Here is a 19,919-nt window from a genome sequence, read left to right on the forward strand (position 1 = left end):
GGTTCTAGGAATATATTCAGTTGTTTGTGATGGAAACATTTAGATTTCATCATTGCTTCTATGTACTCTGAGTAAGCTGTAGAGTCTAGGAGAAGAAACGAAGGTTATTTAAACTAAGTTTAAGTAGAGAGCCAAATTTTAAATTGCATTACTTAAACCCCCAAAACCTGCTTTGGAGCGTTTTCCATACTTGCCAGTTTATTTTTAGCTGTGTAAGAAATATAAAAGTCCAGGGAAGAAAACACAAGTTCTTCCTTCTTATAAAATATGATTTGTATATTGTAACCATAGCACATCCATTTTCTTTCTCTCCTTCCGTATCAGAATAGTTTTTCAGTTTACGTGGAGAAATTATCAGTTACTAATGGTTTATTTTACAGAAGATTACGGGCATGTATAATACATATAAATACTTGTAATGTTATAAATGTTGTATTTCAGTTTTGTTTTTATTTTCAGTTAAATACAAATCATATTCTAATGGCTCCAATATTACATTATTTTGATATAATTATCACATTATTTGGATTGTTTTTTATATATGTATTGTGCCTGAAAAAGGAACATTTGTTTAACATTTTGTTAATCTTCAGGCCCCGTAAATAATTATTTATGAAAAAATTTTAATTTGTTGACAGAAGCTGAATGTCAGAACAAAACTCAACATCTACCATAATAAAGATATATTAATTTTATGATTCTGAGTTACTCTGCCAAAAGAAAATTATGGCAGATGAGATACATGTGCTAATGTTAAAAGTCCTATATTTGCACTCTCAGATGAATCTTGCAGCTATTTTTTGACTAGTGAATATGGGAAATTTTCATTTCACACTAAGTATAAAAGGAAAAGCCTTATTTTAAAACGACTACCACCTGCTAACTATTGATTATTATTTTGGAGTTACTTCTTTAGAACTTCCTCTTCTTCAGTGTTAAACAAACAGGTCATACAATAAGAGAGAGAATGGGATGGTTTTAAAAGGTAATTATCTGAAATAATAATTAGACTTCAGTTAATGTTAGATTACTATAGCATGTTCCTTCTTCTCTATTTCTACTTCTTATTAACTCTGCTGTCTGTGTCTTTCTAGTTCCTGTCAAGTGGTGTTGTCAATTGTGTTCTTATTTGTAGTATTTTTTGTTTTTTCTCCTACTATTCTGCACCTAAAACTGATCTACTAATTTGCTGTTTTGAACTCAGCCTTTGTCGGAATTATGGGTAACACAAGATCTTACAAACTGCTAGACTGGAATAGTTTCAATTCAGGTATTTTAATGGTCATTGAGTACTACATATGCTGACAAAAATTATGGCAGCTCAGTGAAGTTTTTAGAAATGTTCTCAATTAAATAGGCTTAATGTCAATTCAGTTAATACAGATACGTTTTGGAATACACATGTGATAACTTTTGTAATTTCCATGGAAATACAAACATAAAAATGTTTTTACTAAAATGAATTAATCAAAACCATAGAAATACCATAAATTATGAATGACTTCTGTTAGTTGATGAACTTTCAGAATGATAATTTTAAATGATATTTATTACATTTTTATACAGTTTTTTTCATATCAGATAAATGATACTAGCATTAGCTTTATCATTAGGGCAATAGTAATTGTTAAATATATAAGTATTAAATGGCTAGTTTGATCATCTTAAAGTATATTTAAACTTCAATTTAGATTTGAATATATTTAGTGTTCTATAAATATTATAAAAGTATAACTGTATTTTTATTATTTTTTATTTTTTAATTTTTTAAAATTTATTTTAATCGGAGGCTAATTACTTTACAATATTGTGGTGGTTTTTGCTGTATTTTTCTTTATAATTCTAGAAGTGTTCCAAAATTTGGTAAGTAGGAGCAGATTTTGGGGGGATTAACAGCTTTCATAAGCTTTCCTCCCTCCCTTTCCAAATAGAATATATTTTTTCTTTTTAAGTAATTTTACATATGAATATAGTTTATAGCTTTTAAAGAAACTAAGATAGCTTTACAGCTGAGGATGTGGTTTAGAGTCAAAGCCAATTAATTTTTCTTTTTGATTAAAAGCATGTTCTCCTAACATAAAAATGTAGATATTTATATTATCTCTATTTTAGAATTAAATAATAGGGCTATTTTGATTCAGTATCAGAAACTGGCATTTTCCTAAAGAACTTTTTTAGTTGTGTCAGAAAGTACATCTATTTACAGAAAAACAAAAGCAGAAGCACCAAGAGGCTCAACATTTGAGATAATATCCCATAATCTTTTCAGTATTATAAACTTTTTTTGTCTTTAGGAGTCCAGGATGTAAGTTCTGATGTAAGTAGTGCATGTTTGACTATGAAGTATCTCATGTTCATCATGTGGATTTAACCTAAAGTCAGTCTAGTAAACAATCCGATCTGGTCCAACCTTTGCAGATTTGGACTGACATCAATTGGTAAATCTTTGAGGAAATTACCTCTATTTCCTATGCAAGTTTTTGCCAGCATGTATCACATTGGTTAGAGTTAAAGTAATCATTTGTAATGTCATGCTTTATATTGTTTTTTTTAATGAGAAATTAAAAATATCCTGCTGGATTCATTTAATAAAATAAGAATGTATTTTAGAAAAACATGGACAGATTATAGTGGTGGGCAGAGAAAAGCTAGTTACGTAAGAACAGGACATTGAGGCATCATCATTAATAATTTAAGGAGCTGAAAGTTTGTGAGGGCAAAGATGTTTAAGATGAGAGATGTAATAGATGATAGAACTGTTTTGGAAAGTGGAAAAGGCAAAAAAAAAGTTAAATCTTAATGACACTGTAAAGACTTTGTTCCCTGTAAACAGAATTACAGAATTTGGTGAGGAGGAACATGGTTGAGGAAGCAGTATATCTTGCCATCATTTAAAATAAAATCCAGTAGTAAGTGTAGAAAGGAAAAGATGGATATGTTACAGCATATTAAAAGAACATAAAAAATGATGCTTTCAGTTTAATGTGCTAATAGTTTTGTGCTTTTGATTGGGGATATTTAGAGGAAATGTGGAACGGTATAGGAAAACATTTTATATCACACAATAGTGTTTCATGCAAAACAATAGACCATGTGGACAGTTATTAGAATTTATTTTGTGCTATGCAATTTGCTAGATAAGAGATGTGCAAAGGTGCCTGTCCCCCTATTTTTATATTCTGGGAGGATAGAAGAATATGTAAACGGCTTACTGTGTAGTATGGTGTGATACAAGATTCAGAGTTAAAGAGGAAGCTAGGATTAACTCTGTGGCAGGGTGCCTTATAGAGGTAGTAATCTTGGGCTCAGTTTTGGATAGTATATGAAGATTCACTTAGATTTATATTTCAGACAGTGTATTTGGAACCATGTTAATATATTCTTTGAGTGTAGTTTTGAAACTTCAAGCATTTGCAAAACAATATCCTAGCCATTACTCATTCGATGAAGTTTATTACATAGCTACTTCATACTTGTTTTGTTTGCTATTAATACAAAATGTCTTAGTTTACCTTTTTCCCCACCCCCTTTTCTTCCGCTTTGTCGTGTTAGTTTGTGTTAACTACAGTGATAGAAGATATTTTTATAGAGCAGGAAGAAAGGAACTCAATATTTGAGAATTTATTCAAAACTCTTACCTTTTATTACCTTGTTTCTTATTTCTTTGGCCTGTTAACAGACTTTGAGAAAGACAAAATGAACCTTGCTACTAGGAAGGAGAATGTAACATTTGCAGATCTTGTGTGTGACATGTCGGAAGACAGAGTAGTCAGATTTGCATTAAATCGCTGCCTACAGGTTCAGAATGAATTTACAAGCAGCAAGACTAGAGAGAACCCAGTTAGTGCAGTACAGGAGTCCTAGCCAGATAGTGACCTGGGATCTGATGGTGACAGGAGAGCTAAAGTTTTGTGGTGCACTTACTATGTACTCTTCTAAGATTTTATGGTAGTAGGTCATTTAATCCTCAAGCACAGCCCTCACATAGGCATTCTTTTCATTTTGTACATGAGCAGTATGAAACATAGCCATTTGTCCAAGGTCAGATAGGAAGTGACTGAGCCCCAGTTTGAACCTTACAATTTTGGCTTCAGGGCTTACACTCTTAACCACAAATTTACAAACTGTTTAGAATGTGAAGCCTAGGGGACTTGGTAATTACAGGAGGGTGTGGTGAGTGAAAATAGGCTCTGTACAACTTTCAGCTGAGAGAGAGAGAAGGGTAATGATTGTCCCACATGTGTGCAAGTCTTAACATCCCAGGGGGCAAATGATTCCTGTCTTTTAGAAACTCAAGTCTGTTTGAAAGTTCAGTTGTAAATAATATTTTAAGAGTAAATTCTAATAGCCCTAGCTCATTGCTCCTCAATGGCTGTAATCTTTTTTTCTTCTGAGTTTACCACTAGAAGTATTTCTGAATAGATCACACATAGTTTCTTACTTAGTAACAGTCTCAGTGAGTTGAGGAAAATTTGTTATTCTTTCCTGTGTAGGATGCATGTCAATTTAGATAACTTTTTTAGAAGTGACAAGAGGAAATTTAAAGTAGTTATATAATGTCATTTGAAAAATACTAGTTTGAAATAGCTTATGAACTTAGACAATATTTTTAAGAGTGTTTTTAAGCCCTGAGTTAGTAAAGCAAGATGTTTGAAATTGAGAATATTCTAAAAATATTTTTTCTTTTTTTACTGTTTTAGACGGATTGTAGGTTTTAAGACTTATTAGACTGAAAATTTTCTCAATCTTACAATGAATGAACTTCAAGCTAATGATAGATTTAGTGGTTTAAATTTGGAAAATGTTACTCTTTTTCTCTTTTTTGTTTTCAGAAATATAGTTAGAAATTTGACTTTATTTTGGAGGCAAAATTAATAGTTAATATCTAAAAGTGTAGTTACTACTTTAAAAATATTTAACAAAATATGAGTCAGCTGAGGAAATATTTATATAAGGAAATATAAGGAAATATTTATATAGAATATACTTATCACTCTGATCATTCAGATTTTTCTCCAGTAGATGTTTGTCAAGTGCCTACCACGTCTTAAGCACAATTCTGGGGATTGGAAATAACCAGGGTTCACCCAGGCAAACCTCCTGTTTACATACCAGTCTAGTCTGTTTCTTATACTACTTTGCTGTGTGTGTGTGTGAGAGAGAGAGAGAGAGTTAAATGGAGATAGACTTTCTTGGAATTTGAATTCTACTGATGATCTCAGCAGTTATTATTTTTCTACATCTGAGGGACATTCATGAGCAGATGTGCAAAGTAAGCCTAAAGTAGTTAAGCAGCATTTGGTTTTCAGTATTTTAATAAGGTTTTCAGAAAGTAGTTACATAGAGTTCAAGAAGGCATAAATATAGCATGCATGACTTGGGAGCTTTCCTTTATAATGTGACATAAATGTAATATTTAATTTTCTGTCTATATATAATGTAACTGGATATTCATTACTTTTCTACTGTCTGTAAAAAAAAAAGTCAGATGGGTCATCTCCTTAAGTGTGAAATTTCACTCTTCATATATATGAAATATATAAAATGTAACTGGATATTCCGTTACATTATTATAATGTAACATGCAAACGTAATATATCATTCCCTGCATAAAATAATGTAACTGGTCACCAGTTACATTATATATATAAAGAATGAAATGTCACAGTCAAGGAGTAAATTACGTAGTTGACTTTTTTTTTTAAAAAAAAACAAATAATAACGACTGCAGTTTGGTCCAGCATGGATTGTATCTGAGCCACCATCCTAGTATTCCAAATTACCACATCTTGAAGTTCACTCTCAGTTTGCACATTACTTTTTCTATAATGAGATTCTTCTTTTTAGTCTGTACTGAATCCCCAACCAGTTTGAGGTTCTATACTTCCTTGAACCTGGACTCTTCTAATTTCTATTCTATTAGTGGAAATTTATCTTCTTCAAAAGGTTGTTTTGGGTTGGACTATTACTCTCAGATATTTGAGAAGGTAGCTTTTTGTGCTGTCCATTAACAAGATACATTATCCTTTTTCTGAAAATCCTACCTAACACTTTATCTTCTCTTGTTTATTTAAAAATTAGATTGAATAACTGTCCATTTCCTTTTTTTTTTTCTTTCAACTTGATTAAAAGGTTCCCAGGGACAGAATTATTCTCTTCTAGACCTATATAAAAATAAACTACATTTAACTCTTCAGGTAGTCAGCATTTCTTAGTTGCAAATGTGTAATTGCCTAAAATCTCCAAGGAATTGACTTTTATAAAGGCATATTATGTTGAGTTGTTCACTTCCTTACTTTTTGAGATGTAAGCTGTTACTGTCATTTTAGGAATCTTTACCAGTGTCACCTGTACTTTAGAAACAAGATAAAATACTAAAAAGATGGCAAGATATCAAGCTATGGCCATGCTCTAGACAAGTAATAGAAAAACGAATTAACTGTGGTGTCAACGTAAGTGTGAGGACATTACCCTTGTAAGAGGCATCAGTGAGGCATTGATCTAAAACTCAGTTCATGCTTGCAATTAAAAGGATATAGTAAAAGATTTGTGATAATTATCTATGTATAGTTCTGACCCTTAGAAGAAAAATACAAAATAGTATGAAATACAATTTATATAATAAATAACTTTTAATATCTCCTAAAATGATAATCTTTTTATGATTATCAATAATTCTATAGATTCTTGGGAGGAGCATGGTATTTTAAGTGAAGATATTTTTTCTTCACATCTCTGAAACCTTAATTTGCAACCCTCACATCTCAGCTGTCTATCCTTCAAGTATCCAAATTGTATCCAGTTTCATATAAGGCGTGTATAGTTGCCAGTAAATTTTTAAGCCAGGTTCTTTGTTTTGCCTTTTATATAAGTATGGTAAATACTCAGTTTTTACTTTTGTAGGGTGAATAAAACAGTTCAGATTCACTAATGTATTTCCTATAAGAAGTATAATTAGCAGTTTTTAAGCTTTTAAGATTTCCATTAGTAGGGATTAAATATTGTGATGTTTCTGAATTTTCAGTACTAGTAAGTTAGACTGAATCATGATTGCTACTTGAATATTCTGTGGCTCATCTCTGGCATTAAGTATAAGATAGGCTTTGAAGAGAAGTTTAATTTTTCTGTAATAGTAAATAAATTGATTTTTCTTAATTTTATCTTAATTAACCCCTAAATTTAATAGCCAAAAAATTCATCCTTTGACTTCTTGCTCACAGTTGTAGGTAATTATTTTAATCCAATTACTAGTTTGTGATGAAGTGCTCCCTACTGTATGCTTGCCTTGCTTTCACCTAGAATCTAGGGCCATTACTTTCTGTAACCATTTCAGTGAGCTGCCATAGTTTTCAGTCTGTACTGTCACCTGATGCAAGCATGCGCCAAAGTTTCCACTGTTTCTGGCTCCTGTCTGCTGAATCTGCTTTGCAAAACCCTTCGTTCTTTGAGCTTTTGCTTTAGCCAAAAACCAAATTTAAGAAATTCTTTGGAGTGTGGACTTAACACCATTTGCTTCCTTAGCCCTCCTGTTATGTAACTCTTGAGCTTTTATTAAACTTGTAAATACTTGATTAACTACAACAGTGGCATCCTCATGTGCAATTGTGTGGCTCATGTGTCAAAATAAAGGCTGCTTGTGAACTTGTCAGAAGACTATGAATGCTCTACTTGTGCTGCATTCAGCTTTTTGTTGGTTTTTTGTTTGTTTTTTTAAATCAGCCACTTATTCTTTCATAGTGTTTGGTTTAATTATCTGATTATTTTATGTGTTATACCAAGGTAAGTTTGATGTAGATAAACTTTGTATTCTATGTGGTTACATGTATCTCATAGTAATTATTATTACATACTTTTCCATTTAGGCATGCTGGCCTTTCTAAATAAAATAGATCTTGAACTTAAAATAAGTAGCTTCTTCCAAATTTTTCATTAATTTAAAAAATATAATACTGTTGATTACATCCTATAAAATTTTTAAAGTAGAAAAACTACCATGTATTACCATGTAGCAAGATGTAGGCAAACCTAATGTGAGAAAAATCTATTTTTATAAACACATAGTATATGATTATTTGGTTTAACAAATATTATTGTAAACTTCCAGAATGATTTGAAAAATGAATTGCAGGTTTTACTATTATATGTTAGAAAGTTGACTTTTCATTTTACATAGTGTTTCAGGAAAATAATTTTTTTCTAAATTGTTCTCTTATTTTTGCTATCTTTTTAGAAAATCATAAGTATTTTGATAGATGGAGCAACTAGTTGAATAATAGTTTGTCTTATGATGTAAAATTTCCCTATTAGGAAAAGATGATGTTAATAGGTGTCCAAATTGATATGGAAACACGTATGTCCTAAAAAGAGAGGATGGATATGAAAGTGTTTTTGTGCTCTTAATGTCTACATTTCAGCTAGGAATATGAAGAAATTCTTTAACGAAGTAGCATATGTGCAAAATAGGGCCACCTAATTGTCTCACACATTTCTGAATTCGTAATATTGATTGCTAACACCATATTGTAGTATTTTCTATTTCTTTTCCTTCTTTATCTTGTACTTTGATCTTTTCCTCAAGTTTCCTGGAGTTTTGTGTTTCTTTCTTTTCTTCTGAAAGAAAGTTTTAGGGTAGCACGGTCTTGGATCTAAGACTTTAACGCAGGAACTGGCTGGCATCATTTGTAGTTCTGGTTTTTATCTCCTCACTTCTTTTTGCTGATCTCCCTGTGGGGGAAACAAAATTCCACCATAGGAATGTGAGCTATAACAAGCCTTTTAACCTTTCTTTACTTTGCTGTCTTCAGTATTTCACTAGTGAGTATGATTCTACTTATTCTACTTATTTTGAAAAACGTATTTGAAAACTGCATATGTACAGAAACTCAGAAGGCTTTTGGATTGTTGGATTTTTCGGTTGTAATAGTGCCTTTTTAATGTGAAAGATTTACAGTAAGAGCTTAGCATTTTATTTAGAGTTGATCAGGTTTTTTCTTTTCCAAATTGTTCCCAAATGGAATTGGCCACAAAAAAAGAAACAATTTAGGATATGCTGATTATAGACTGTTTCTGTTTTTAACATCTTTGCACATGAAAAGTTAACTATATATGCAGCTGCTGTTCATCAGTAGTTTGCAGCTAAATGCGAGTAATTAGGAAGTATATGTGACAGATGTTCCATCTATAATGCTCCATTGCAAGCAATGTTGGGCTACTCTGTGGTAATAAAATGCGATTCTGTGATTCGGAAGCATTTTCTTAATGACAGAGCCATATATGGAGTTACAGTGTTCTTTCTGAAATTTGTCCTTATGTACATTAACTAGATTCTTTGTGTTAATGTTTTCATTGTATTTGCTTTCTTTATTTTGAATTGGCCAGTCCCTTTATTTCTTGTCACTTTGCTTCAGGACCCACATCCCTTTAGAAGGATGGCTACAGATGGCTTTCTGCTTTCTAATGTTGATAAATCTATGCCTTGCAGAGAACCCAGAATGTATTATATTATTAAAAATTAAGTACCAGGAAATGAAATCAGAATTTAAAATAAATTTATGGATATGACTCAAGGTGCTCACTCAGTGAGGTGAGACATAGGAAGTCCTTTTAGTTTAAGATTAGAGTCTGAAAACTCTGGGTCTACCTTTCAAATTGTATATCATAAAACAGATCCCTATAGATAGCCCTAAAGCAATAAAGCAAATAGAACTAGGTGATTTATTTTCTAGCACCTGAGTTTAAAATGTTTAACTTCTTGAAAAGTAGCATTAAATGAAAATGTTAATAAGCTTTTTGAGAAGTAGTGTTTTAAAGATGTGAAGTTTGAAAACCTGTTGTAGAATAGTAGTTCTTTGCCTTCCAGAGTATGCGTACTTAAAATATTTCTTGTTCAAATAGACAGTGTGCTATTGAGTAGTGAACTGATTTAAAATTTATTTTTCAGATGAACCAGAAACTCGAGATGCATGGTGGGCAGAAATCAGACAAGAAATAAAATCCCATGCCAAAGCATTAGGCTGTCATGCTGTAGTGGGCTACAGTGAATCAACTAGCATCTGGTAAATGATAATAACAACTTGATTTTCTAGATGCTGTAGTTTACAGATTGTCATCTGAAAGGGGAAAAGCTTTATGCAGATATGGAGAAAAGAAGAAAAGTGGATTGATCCAGTTAGGATGGGCTTTTTTAGAATACATCAGAAGAAGGTTCATATGCTATCTTTACTGCTTAATTAATGTGAAACTTCAGGAAAATTGCTGTACTCCTCTGAGCCTCAGTTTATACATTGGAGACAATAACTACCTATCAGTTAAGGTTACTGAGGCATTAAATGAGAATATAGTACTGGCACACAGCAAGTATTAACTCCTGGCCTGCTTTACTCCAGTTTGTGACTCCACCAGCTCCTTCCTCTGGGATTTTGAAACCCTTAATCTATTGTAAATGAACTGCCATATGTCTTTCAAGTTCATTTGTAAACTCTTTCTGCCTTCGTTAATGAACAATAACTTAACTTTTTCCTACCAACAAATCTCCCTAACGCTACCCAGTTAGGAAGGGACTTCCATACTCTCAGTTCTCAATTTCTTTTTCTCCTATCTTTCATTTGGACAACCTCTTCCCCATTGACTTCCCTGGTGGCTCAGGCGGTAAAGCGTCTGCCAAAACTTTTTTCTGCTCTTCTTAATTAACTACCCTGCCCAACTCCCCCAGTTAAACACAATTATCTCCCTTCTAACAGCCTGGCATTGTACTTTTTCATTTTCAAGTCCTCTATCCTCAGTTGACTTTCAACCTTATTTTGACTTCATTATCACATGAAACTGTTCCTCTTTAAAAATTTGAAACCATAAAATTTCACTCTTGGATCACAACCTGATAATTTCCTACCCATCCCATTTTTCTTATTTATTTCCGGTTTGTTTTGGCCCTTCTCTTAACCAAGAGTTTTCCCAGTTCCTTACTTAGGTTCTGACTTTACTTGCTGTCTGCCACCTTGAACCCTACTTTCCCTCCTTCAGAGGTTGGTAATAGATATCATCTAGACATCATAAGGTCTGTTTGAGCTTATGCTGTCTTATTTTTCCACCTTCTGTTGGGTAATTCTTAACTGCCAGCTATTACATGGATAACTTTCTTGTGGTGGTGCTGATCATTTTTGTTGGAGAAAAAATGATTAGACTGTAATAAATGAGGATGTTACAGAGCCATGCTGTTTCATTCTCTAAGCATCCTTTTTTTTTCTTTGCAGACCATATATTATACTCTTTTTAAAAAACAGCTTTATTGATATATAATCTCACATGTTTAAAGTGCATTACTTTGAAAAGTTTACACATAACTTTTATGTGAAACCATAAAAATCATGAAACCATTATTATCAAGAAACCATTAGCATCAGTCATGAAACCATGAAAGCATTAGCATCACTGAGGCAGTCAACATATATGTCACCCCAAAGCTTCTCTATATTCCTTTGTATTCTCTCCCTTCAGTCCCTTCTCATCCCACCCCTGTCACAGGATATACTGCTGATCTGCTTTCTATCACTAGAATAAGTTTTCACTTTTACAAAATTTTATGTAAATAGAATCTTAACATTATACACTCCTTTTTATTTAATTAATTTCACTCAGCATGTTTAAGTTGAAATTAAATTGAGTGTCATCACTGTTACAGTTAGCAAGAACCCATTCCTTTTCGTTGTGGAGCAGTACTCCTTTGTATGTATTATACTCTTGAACTGCTCTATTCTCATAGTAGCTGTTCTACTTTTGTTAAACTACTAACCTTGTTAGACTTATCCTGCCTTTCTTCCCAGTAGATAGTCTTGCTCTATTTGTGAATTTATTTTATATACTTTCAGGTCTTAGGGATATAGTTTTAGAAGACATAGTTCTTACCATCAGATTCATATTCTCCTGGAGAATTATGACAAGTGTAATACATTTTGTGGTAGAAATATCCCAGGATATCTTAGGATCCTAGAGGGCTATAGGTTAGAAGGATTGGAAGAAAGTTTTGATGAAGTAACTGAAGCTTGAACTGTATCTTGAGAGATGAGTTATATCAATGAAGAGAAAAGGCATAGGGAGGGTTTTCAGGGTGAAAAGAGTAGCATGTGGAGAAGGCCAGAGGTGTGGATTCAGTTGCTGGAGATAAGTCACAGATGCAGGAGTCTACAGAAAGGAGTCCAATTCATTCACTTAGAAGTTTGCATTTACCTGATGTAAGCTTCTGTTTTCCCTGGAGACCTCAGAAAATCTTTGTATTTAAATCCTGTCTTTACTAGTTTTTTCTGTTCTAACCCGTCCTACTTACTATTACTGGATTCAGTTCCCTGCAGTGCACACCTTGAAATGCACACCTACTCTGTCTAGTAGCCCTTTGATTCAGCACCTTCTGTGGCTTTGTGTTTTTTTTATATTCTCAGTGTGCATTTAACCATTAGAAGCCTGGCCTCTTTCAGATCATTTCTTGTATGGCCTTGCTTCTTGTCCATTTACTTTGTTTCAAGTGTATTGTCCCTAGGTTGCTACTTTTCCCATTAGCTTTGGGTGATCTCATTCATAATTCAACAATTATGTTGATTGTTTTTTGGCTTTCAAATTGGGTAATATGTAATAAAGAGTTTCAGAGAATTCTTTGGAAAATCGGTTTTTATCATATATATAATATGATGTAGCTTAAACTCTGTCTAGTATACTTTGGATGTTTGTGTCTGTTGTCTTTTTATTATTAAGTTGAAATTAAGCTAAAGCAATGTAAATATTTACATAGTTGTGCTTTTAGAATAATTTTTTCAATATTCATATAAAGAGTGTTTTATTACAGTTTAGTGGGCTATTGCTGGATTCAGCAATATAGTTTGTTACCACTGTTATTTTGAAACATTCCAGTCTTTATAAGCTTTGCCATATTTTAAAGGAATTGTCACTAATACTATATCTTTTACAATTTTTAAGTGATAAAGAATACTCTTCCTCTTCATTTTAACAACATTACTTCTATTTTCTATCCTAGATTTAGGAGGTAATCCTGTGATAATAATATTTAGTAAAGTCTGTCTTGAATTTAAATTGTCACCTTGGTAATGACTTTGCTATTTAACATTTCCCAAAGTTAGACTGCCTGAAAATATTAACTTGGTTATGTTTTTTTTTTCTTTTGTAGTGAAGAGGTCTGTATTTTATCTGCATCCGGCACAGCAGCTGTACTGAACCCTAGATTTTTGCAGGATGGCACCGTGGAGGGCTGTTTGGAACAGAGGTTGTCATGATAGCATGGCTTATTTTCCTTAAGGGTAGAGAAGGGAGAGTTTGACTTTCTTCTTCTCAGAGCTGGGATACTCCTTCTCTATGAGGGCGGGTTACAGGGGTGTGGTGTAGAAATCAGGACCAGGCACTTGACTGATTTTTACCTAATCCATAGCAACACCATAGCAACAAAGAAGTATTGGGTTCTGCACTGCATGATGCACATTGTAATTCTAATATCTCAGTAAATGGCACAATTGAAGAATTTCAGGTATACATTTTTGTGTTTGCTACAATGTAGAAATAATTTCTTTTGAGTTTTCTCTTCCTTGCTTTTCCTTTCTCTTACCTCCAAAATAGGAAAAGGTTATGAAACAATTTCTATAAAGAAAATTCCTAATTTACAAAACAGACACAATGTTGTACGAAAATTATGTATAAAAACTTCAGTTATGTATAAAAACCTTGTGAAATATGACTTTAACATGTGAAAGAGAAAGTAAAAGTGAAAGCATTAGGTAAAGCGAGACTACTTTTTGGTTTATTTGATTGTTGGTTCCTTTACTGTGTAAGTAAGTGTCCATAAATAAAAAGATGAGGTTATCAACTATATATACAGAAAGCTGTAAGCTTGATACCAGAGCTTGCCTGAATAATATAAATCTTAAGTACTTTTTACCTAACACTATGCTAATAGAGTTTTGCCAAGAGAATGCACTGGTCATAGCAAACACCCTATTCCAACAACACAAGAGAAGACTCTACACGTGGACATCACCAGATGATCAACACCGAAATCAGATTGATTATATTCTTTGCAGCCAAAGATGGAGAAGCTCTATACAGTCAGCAAAAACAAGACCAGGAGCAGACTGTGGCTCAGATCATGAACTGCTTATTGCCAAATTCAGACTAAAATTGAAGAAAGTAGGGAAAACCACTAGTCCATTCAGGTATGACCTAGATCAAATCCCTTATGAGTATACAGTAGAAGTGACAAATAGATTTAAGGGACTAGATCTGATAGACAGTGCCTGATGAACTATGGACAGAGGTTCATGACATTATACAGGAGACAGGGATCAAGACAATCCCCATGGAAAAGAAATGCAAAAAAGCAAAATGGCTGTCTGAGGAGGCCTTACAGATAGCTGGGAAGAGAAGAGAAGTGAAAAGCAAAGGAGAAAAGGAAAGATATTCCCATCTGAATGCAGAGTTCCAAAGAATCGCAAGGAGAGATAAGAAAGCCTTCCTCAGCCATCAGTGCAAAGAAATAGAGGAAAACAACAGATTGGGAAAGACTAGAGATCTCTTCAAGAAAATTAGAGATACCACAGGAACATTTCATGCAAAGATAGGCTCGATAAAGGACAGAAATGGTATGGACCTAACAGAAGCAGAAGATATTAAGAAGAGGTGGCAAGAATACACAGAAGAACTGTACAAAAAAGATCTTCACCACCCAGATAATCACGATGGTGTACTCACTCACCTAGAGCCAGATATCCTGGAATGTGAAGTCAGGGGGGCCTTAGAAAGCATCACTACGAACAAAGCTAGTGGAGGTGATGGAATTCCAGTTGAGCTATTTCAAATCCTGAAAGGTGATGCTGTGAAAGTGCTGCACTCGATATGCCAGCAAATTTGGAAAACTCAGCAGTGGCCACAGGAATGGAAAAGGTCCGTTTTCATTCCAATCCCAAAGAAAGGCAATGCCAAAGAATGCTCAAACTACCGCACAATTGCACTCATCTCACATGCTAGTAAAGTAATGCTCAAAATTCTCCAAGCCAGGCTTCAGCAATACGTGAACCATGAACTTCCAGATGTTCAAGCTGGTTTTAGAAAAGGCAGAGGAACCAGAGATCAAATTGCCAATATCCACTGGATCATCAAAAAAGCAAGAGAGTTCCAGAAAAACATCTATTTCTGCTTTATTGACTATGCCAAAGCCTTTGACTGTGTGGATCACAATAAACTGTGGACAATTCTGAAAGAGATGGGAATACCAGACCATCTGACCTGTCTCTTGAGAAACCTGTATGCAGGTCAGGAAGCAACAGTTAGAACTGGACATGGAACAACAGACTGGTTCCAAATAGGAAAAGGAGTCCGTCAAGGCTGTGTATTGTCACCCTGCTTATTTAACTTATATGCAGAGTACATCATGAGAAACGCTGGGCTGGAAGAAACACAAGCTGGAATCAAGATTGCCGGGAGAAATATCAATAACCTCAGATATGTGGATGACACCACCCTTATGGCAGAAAGTGAAGAAGAACTAAAGAGCCTCTTGATGAAAGTGAAAGAGGAGAGTAAAAAAGTTGGCTTAAAGCTCAACGTTCAGAAAACTAAGATCATGGCATCTGGTCCCATCACTTCATGGGAAATAGATGGGGAGACAGTGGAAACAGTGTCAGACTTTATTTTTGGGGGCTCCAAAATCACTGCTGATGGTGACTGCAGCCATGAAATTAAAAGACGCTTACTCCTTGGAAGGAAGGTTATGGCCAACCTAGATAGCATATTTAAAAGCAGAGGCATTACTTTGCCAACAAAAGTCTGTCTAGTCAAGGCTATGGTTTTTCCAGTGGTTATGTATGGATGTGAGAGTTGGACGGTGAAGAAATTTGAGTGCCGCAGAATTGATGCTTTTGAACTGTGGTGTTGGAGAAGACTCTTGAGAGTCCCTTGGACAGCATGGAGATCCAAGCAATCCATCCTAAAAGAGATCAATCCTGGGTGTTCATTGGAAGGACTGATGTTGAAGCTGAATCTCCAATACTTTGGCCACCTCATGCAAAGAGTTGACTCATTGGAAAAGACCCTAATGTTTGGTAGGATTGGGGGCAGGAGGAGAAGGGGACGACAGAGGATGAGATGGTTGGATGGCATCACCGACTCGATGGACATGGGTTTGGGTAGACTCCGGGAGTTGGTGATGGACAGAAAGGCCTGGCATGCTGCAATTCATGGGGTCGCAAAGAGTCGGACACGACTGAGCGACTGAACTGAACTGAACACTATGCATATTTTTCCCCAGTATTAATGTATTAGTATATATTAAGGAAGAAAGCCAAAAAAAAAAAATCTATACATTATCAAATTTAGTATAAATTTGCAAGTCTCTGTGTAGCCAAGAAAGATACGTTATGAAGACCTTGGTCGGTTTCTTCTTTTGTCAGTATTAAAAGTGGATTATTGACCATAATATGTTTCAGACCATTAAAAGTCGTGGTAAATAATAGGAAAGTGAAGGTTGGACATTTTGAAGTATACTAAACAATTGGAATATTCTGTTGAGAAAACTGACTTTGCCAGTGAGTTGTCCCAGTGCTGCCATATAGTTCTTGCTTATGTCGGTAGCTTCCATTCTTTAGTAGGTAGAAGCCTAATTTAATGAACAGCCTTTCTCATGCAGTTCGGTTATTTACTGTTATGGCTTGGATGGACACATGAAATTATTAGCGCTTACTAAGGAAAATTTGAAAAAATGTAGGAGAGTAGAAGGAAGAAAAAATTTCCCTCGGATGTTGGTATTTAGAGATTATCCGTTTTGTACATTTCATATTTCAAATGTTTTCATACTTTTTTTGCATTTCTTCTTTGGGATGTTTTTGATCACCGCCTCCTGTACAGTATTATGAACCTCCGTCCATAGTTCTTCAGGCACCCTATCAGATCTAATTCCTTAACTCTTTTTGTCACTTCCACTGCATAATCATAAGGGATTTGATTTAATCATACCTGAGTGGTCTAGTGGTTTTCCCTACTTTCTTCAATTTAATTCTGAATTTTGCAATAAGAAGTTCATGATCGGAGCTGCAGTCAGCTCCTGGTCTTGTTTTTGCTGACTATATAGAGCTTTTCCACCTTCAGCTGCAAAAATCTGATTTTGGTGTTGACCATCTGGTGGTGTCCACATGTAGAGTAGTCTTTTGTGTTGTTGGAAGAGGGTGTTTGCTATGACTAATGCATTCGCTTGTCAAAACTCTGTTAGCCTTTGCCCTGCTTCATTTTGTACTCTTAAGGCCAAACTTGCCTGTTACTACAGGTATCTCATGACTTCCTACTTTCGCATTCCAGTCTCCTATGATGAAAAGGACATCTTTTTTTGGTGTTAGTTCTAGAAGGTCTTGTAGGTCTTCACAGAACCATTCAGCTTCTTTAGCATAAGTGATTGGGGCACAGATTTGGATTACTGTGATATTGAATGGTTTGCCTTGGAAATAAACAGAGATCATCCTATCATTTTTGATATTGCACCCAAGTACTGTATTTTGGATTCTCTTGTTGACTATGAGGGCTACTCCGTTTCTTCTAAGGGATTCTTGCCCACTAGTAGATATAATAGGTATAATGTAGATATAGTAGATATAATAGTAGATATAATGGTCATCTGAATTAAATTCACCCATTCCAGTCCATTTTAGTTCACTGATTCCTGAAATGTCAAAGTTCACTCTTGCCATCTCCTGTTTGAACACTTCCAATTAACCTTGATTCATGGACCTAACATTCCAGGTTTCTATGCAATATTGTACTTTACAGCATTGGACTTTATGTCCATCACCAGTCACAAAATGCAAAAAGACAACATGGTTGTCTGAGGAAGCTTTACAAATAGCTGAGCAAAGAAGAGACGTGAAAGGCAAAGGAGAAAAGGAAAGATATATACATTTGAATGCAGAGTTCCAAAAAATAGCAAGGAGAGATAAGAAAGCCTTCCTAACTGATCAGTGCAAAGAAATAGAGGAAAACAATAGAATGGGAAAGACTAGAGATCTCTTTAAGAAAATTAGAGACACCAAGGGAGCATTTCATGCAAAGATGGGCACAATAAAGGACAGACACAGTATGGACCTAACAGAAGCAGAAGATATTAAGAAGAGGTGGCAAGAATACATTTCTATGTATTCAAAAAAAGATCTATACAGAAAAGATCTTAATGACCCAGATAACCACAATGGTGTGATCACTCACCTAGAGCCAGACATCCTGGAATGTGAAGTCAGGTGGGCCTTAGGAAGCATCACTATGAACAAAGCTAGTGGAGGTGATGGAATTCCAGTTGAGCTATTTCAAATCCTAAAAGATGATGCTGTAAAAGTGCTGCACTCATTATGCCAGCACATTTGGAAAACTCAGCCGTGGCCACAGGACTGGAAAAGGTCAGTTTTCATTCCAATCCCAAAGAAAGGCAATGCCAAAGAATGTTCAAACTACCATACAATTGCATTCATCTCACATGGTAGCAAAGAAATGCTCCAAGCATTTCTCCAAGCTAGGTTTCAACATTACGTGAACCATGAACTTCCAGATGTTCAAGCTGGATTTAGAAAAGGCAGGGAAACCAGAGACCAAATTGCCAACATCCATTCGATCATACAAAAAGCAAGGGAATCCCAGAAAAAAATCTGTTTCATTGACTGCGCCAAAGCCTTTGACTGTGTGGATCACAACAAACTGTGGAAAATTCTTGAAAGAGATGGAAATACCAGACAACCTTACCTGCCTCCTGAGAAATCTGTATGCACGTCAGGAAGCAACAGTTAGAACCAGACATGGAACCAGCAACAGACTGGTTCTAAATAGGGAAAGGAGTACGTCAAGGCTGTATATTGTCACCTTGCTTATTTAACTTATATGCAGAGTCCATCATGCAAAATGCCAGACTGCGTGAAGCACAAGCTGGAACCAAGATTGCTGCTAGAAATGTCAGTAACCTCAGATATGCAGATGACAGCACACTTATGGCAGAAAGTAAAGAGGATCTAAAGAGCCTCTTGATGAAGTGAAAGAGGAGAGTGAAAAAATTGGCTTAAATCTCAGCATTCAGAAAACTAAGATCATGGCATCTGGTCCCATCACTTCATGGCAAATAGATGGGAAAACAATGGAAACAGTGACAGAGTTTATTTTCTTGGGTTCCAAAATCCCTGCAGATGGTGACTGCAGCCATGAAATTAGAAGGCTCCTTGGAATAAAAGCTACGACCAACCTAGAGAGCATAGTAAAAAGCAGAGACATTACTTTGCTGACTAAAGTCCATCTAGTCAAAGGCATGGTTTTTCCAGTAGTCATGTATGGATGTGAGAGGTGGACCATAAAGGAAGCTGAGAGCCAAAGAATTGATGCTGTTAAGCTGTGATGTTGGAGAATACTCTTGATATTTCCTTGTACAGCAAGGAGATCAAACCTAAATGTTTACTGGAAGGACTGATGCTGAAACTGAAGCTCCAATAACTGACTCATTGGAAAAGACCCTGATGCTGGGAAAGACTGAAGGCAGGAGGAGAAGGGAATGACAGAGGATGAGATGGTTGTATGGCATTACCAACTCGATGGACAGGAGTTTGAGCAAGCTCTGGGGAGTTGGTGATGGACTGGGAAGCCTCATGGCATGCAGTCCATGGGGTCACAAAGAGTTGGACATGATTGAGCCTGAACTAAACGTCATACATTTTGGCACTTTTATTCTTTATGCTTTATGATGTCACACCACCTGTGTTCAAATTTCTGGAAGTTATTTGGTTAAGAATTATCCCAATTTTCATCTTTCTGTGTCCCCCTTGTACCACATGGGCTTTGGATTCAAACAAACTGGCGTTAAAATCTGAGGTCTGCTACTTAGTACTTTTTGTGACTGAGCAAATTACTTAGTA

At 35.0% G+C, this 19,919-nt stretch overlaps 1 protein-coding gene across 28 annotated transcripts in view; it reads left to right on the forward strand.

Annotated features, from left to right (window-relative positions):
* The window catches only part of C2CD5 (C2 calcium dependent domain containing 5), a 93,255-nt gene that overhangs the window by 38,054 nt on the left and 35,282 nt on the right, over positions 1–19,919 (forward strand). For 25 of the 28 annotated variants that reach the window (XM_081595986.1, XM_081595964.1, XM_081595967.1 and 22 more), the window contains 2 exons: positions 9,941–10,055; positions 13,172–13,267. In XM_081595986.1, coding sequence (XP_081452112.1) covers positions 9,941–10,055; positions 13,172–13,267 — 211 coding nt within the window. Of the gene's footprint in view, positions 1–1,204; positions 1,271–9,940; positions 10,056–13,171; positions 13,268–19,919 lie in introns of all 28 variants that reach the window. The other 3 variants (XM_081595979.1, XM_081595962.1, XM_081595973.1) reach the window with 1 other exon arrangement.

This window comes from Giraffa tippelskirchi, chromosome 4, assembly GCF_054371585.1.
Source record: "Giraffa tippelskirchi isolate mGirTip1 chromosome 4, T2T-mGirTip1v1.2.pri, whole genome shotgun sequence".
NCBI classification, from domain to species: Eukaryota; Metazoa; Chordata; class Mammalia; order Artiodactyla; family Giraffidae; genus Giraffa; species Giraffa tippelskirchi.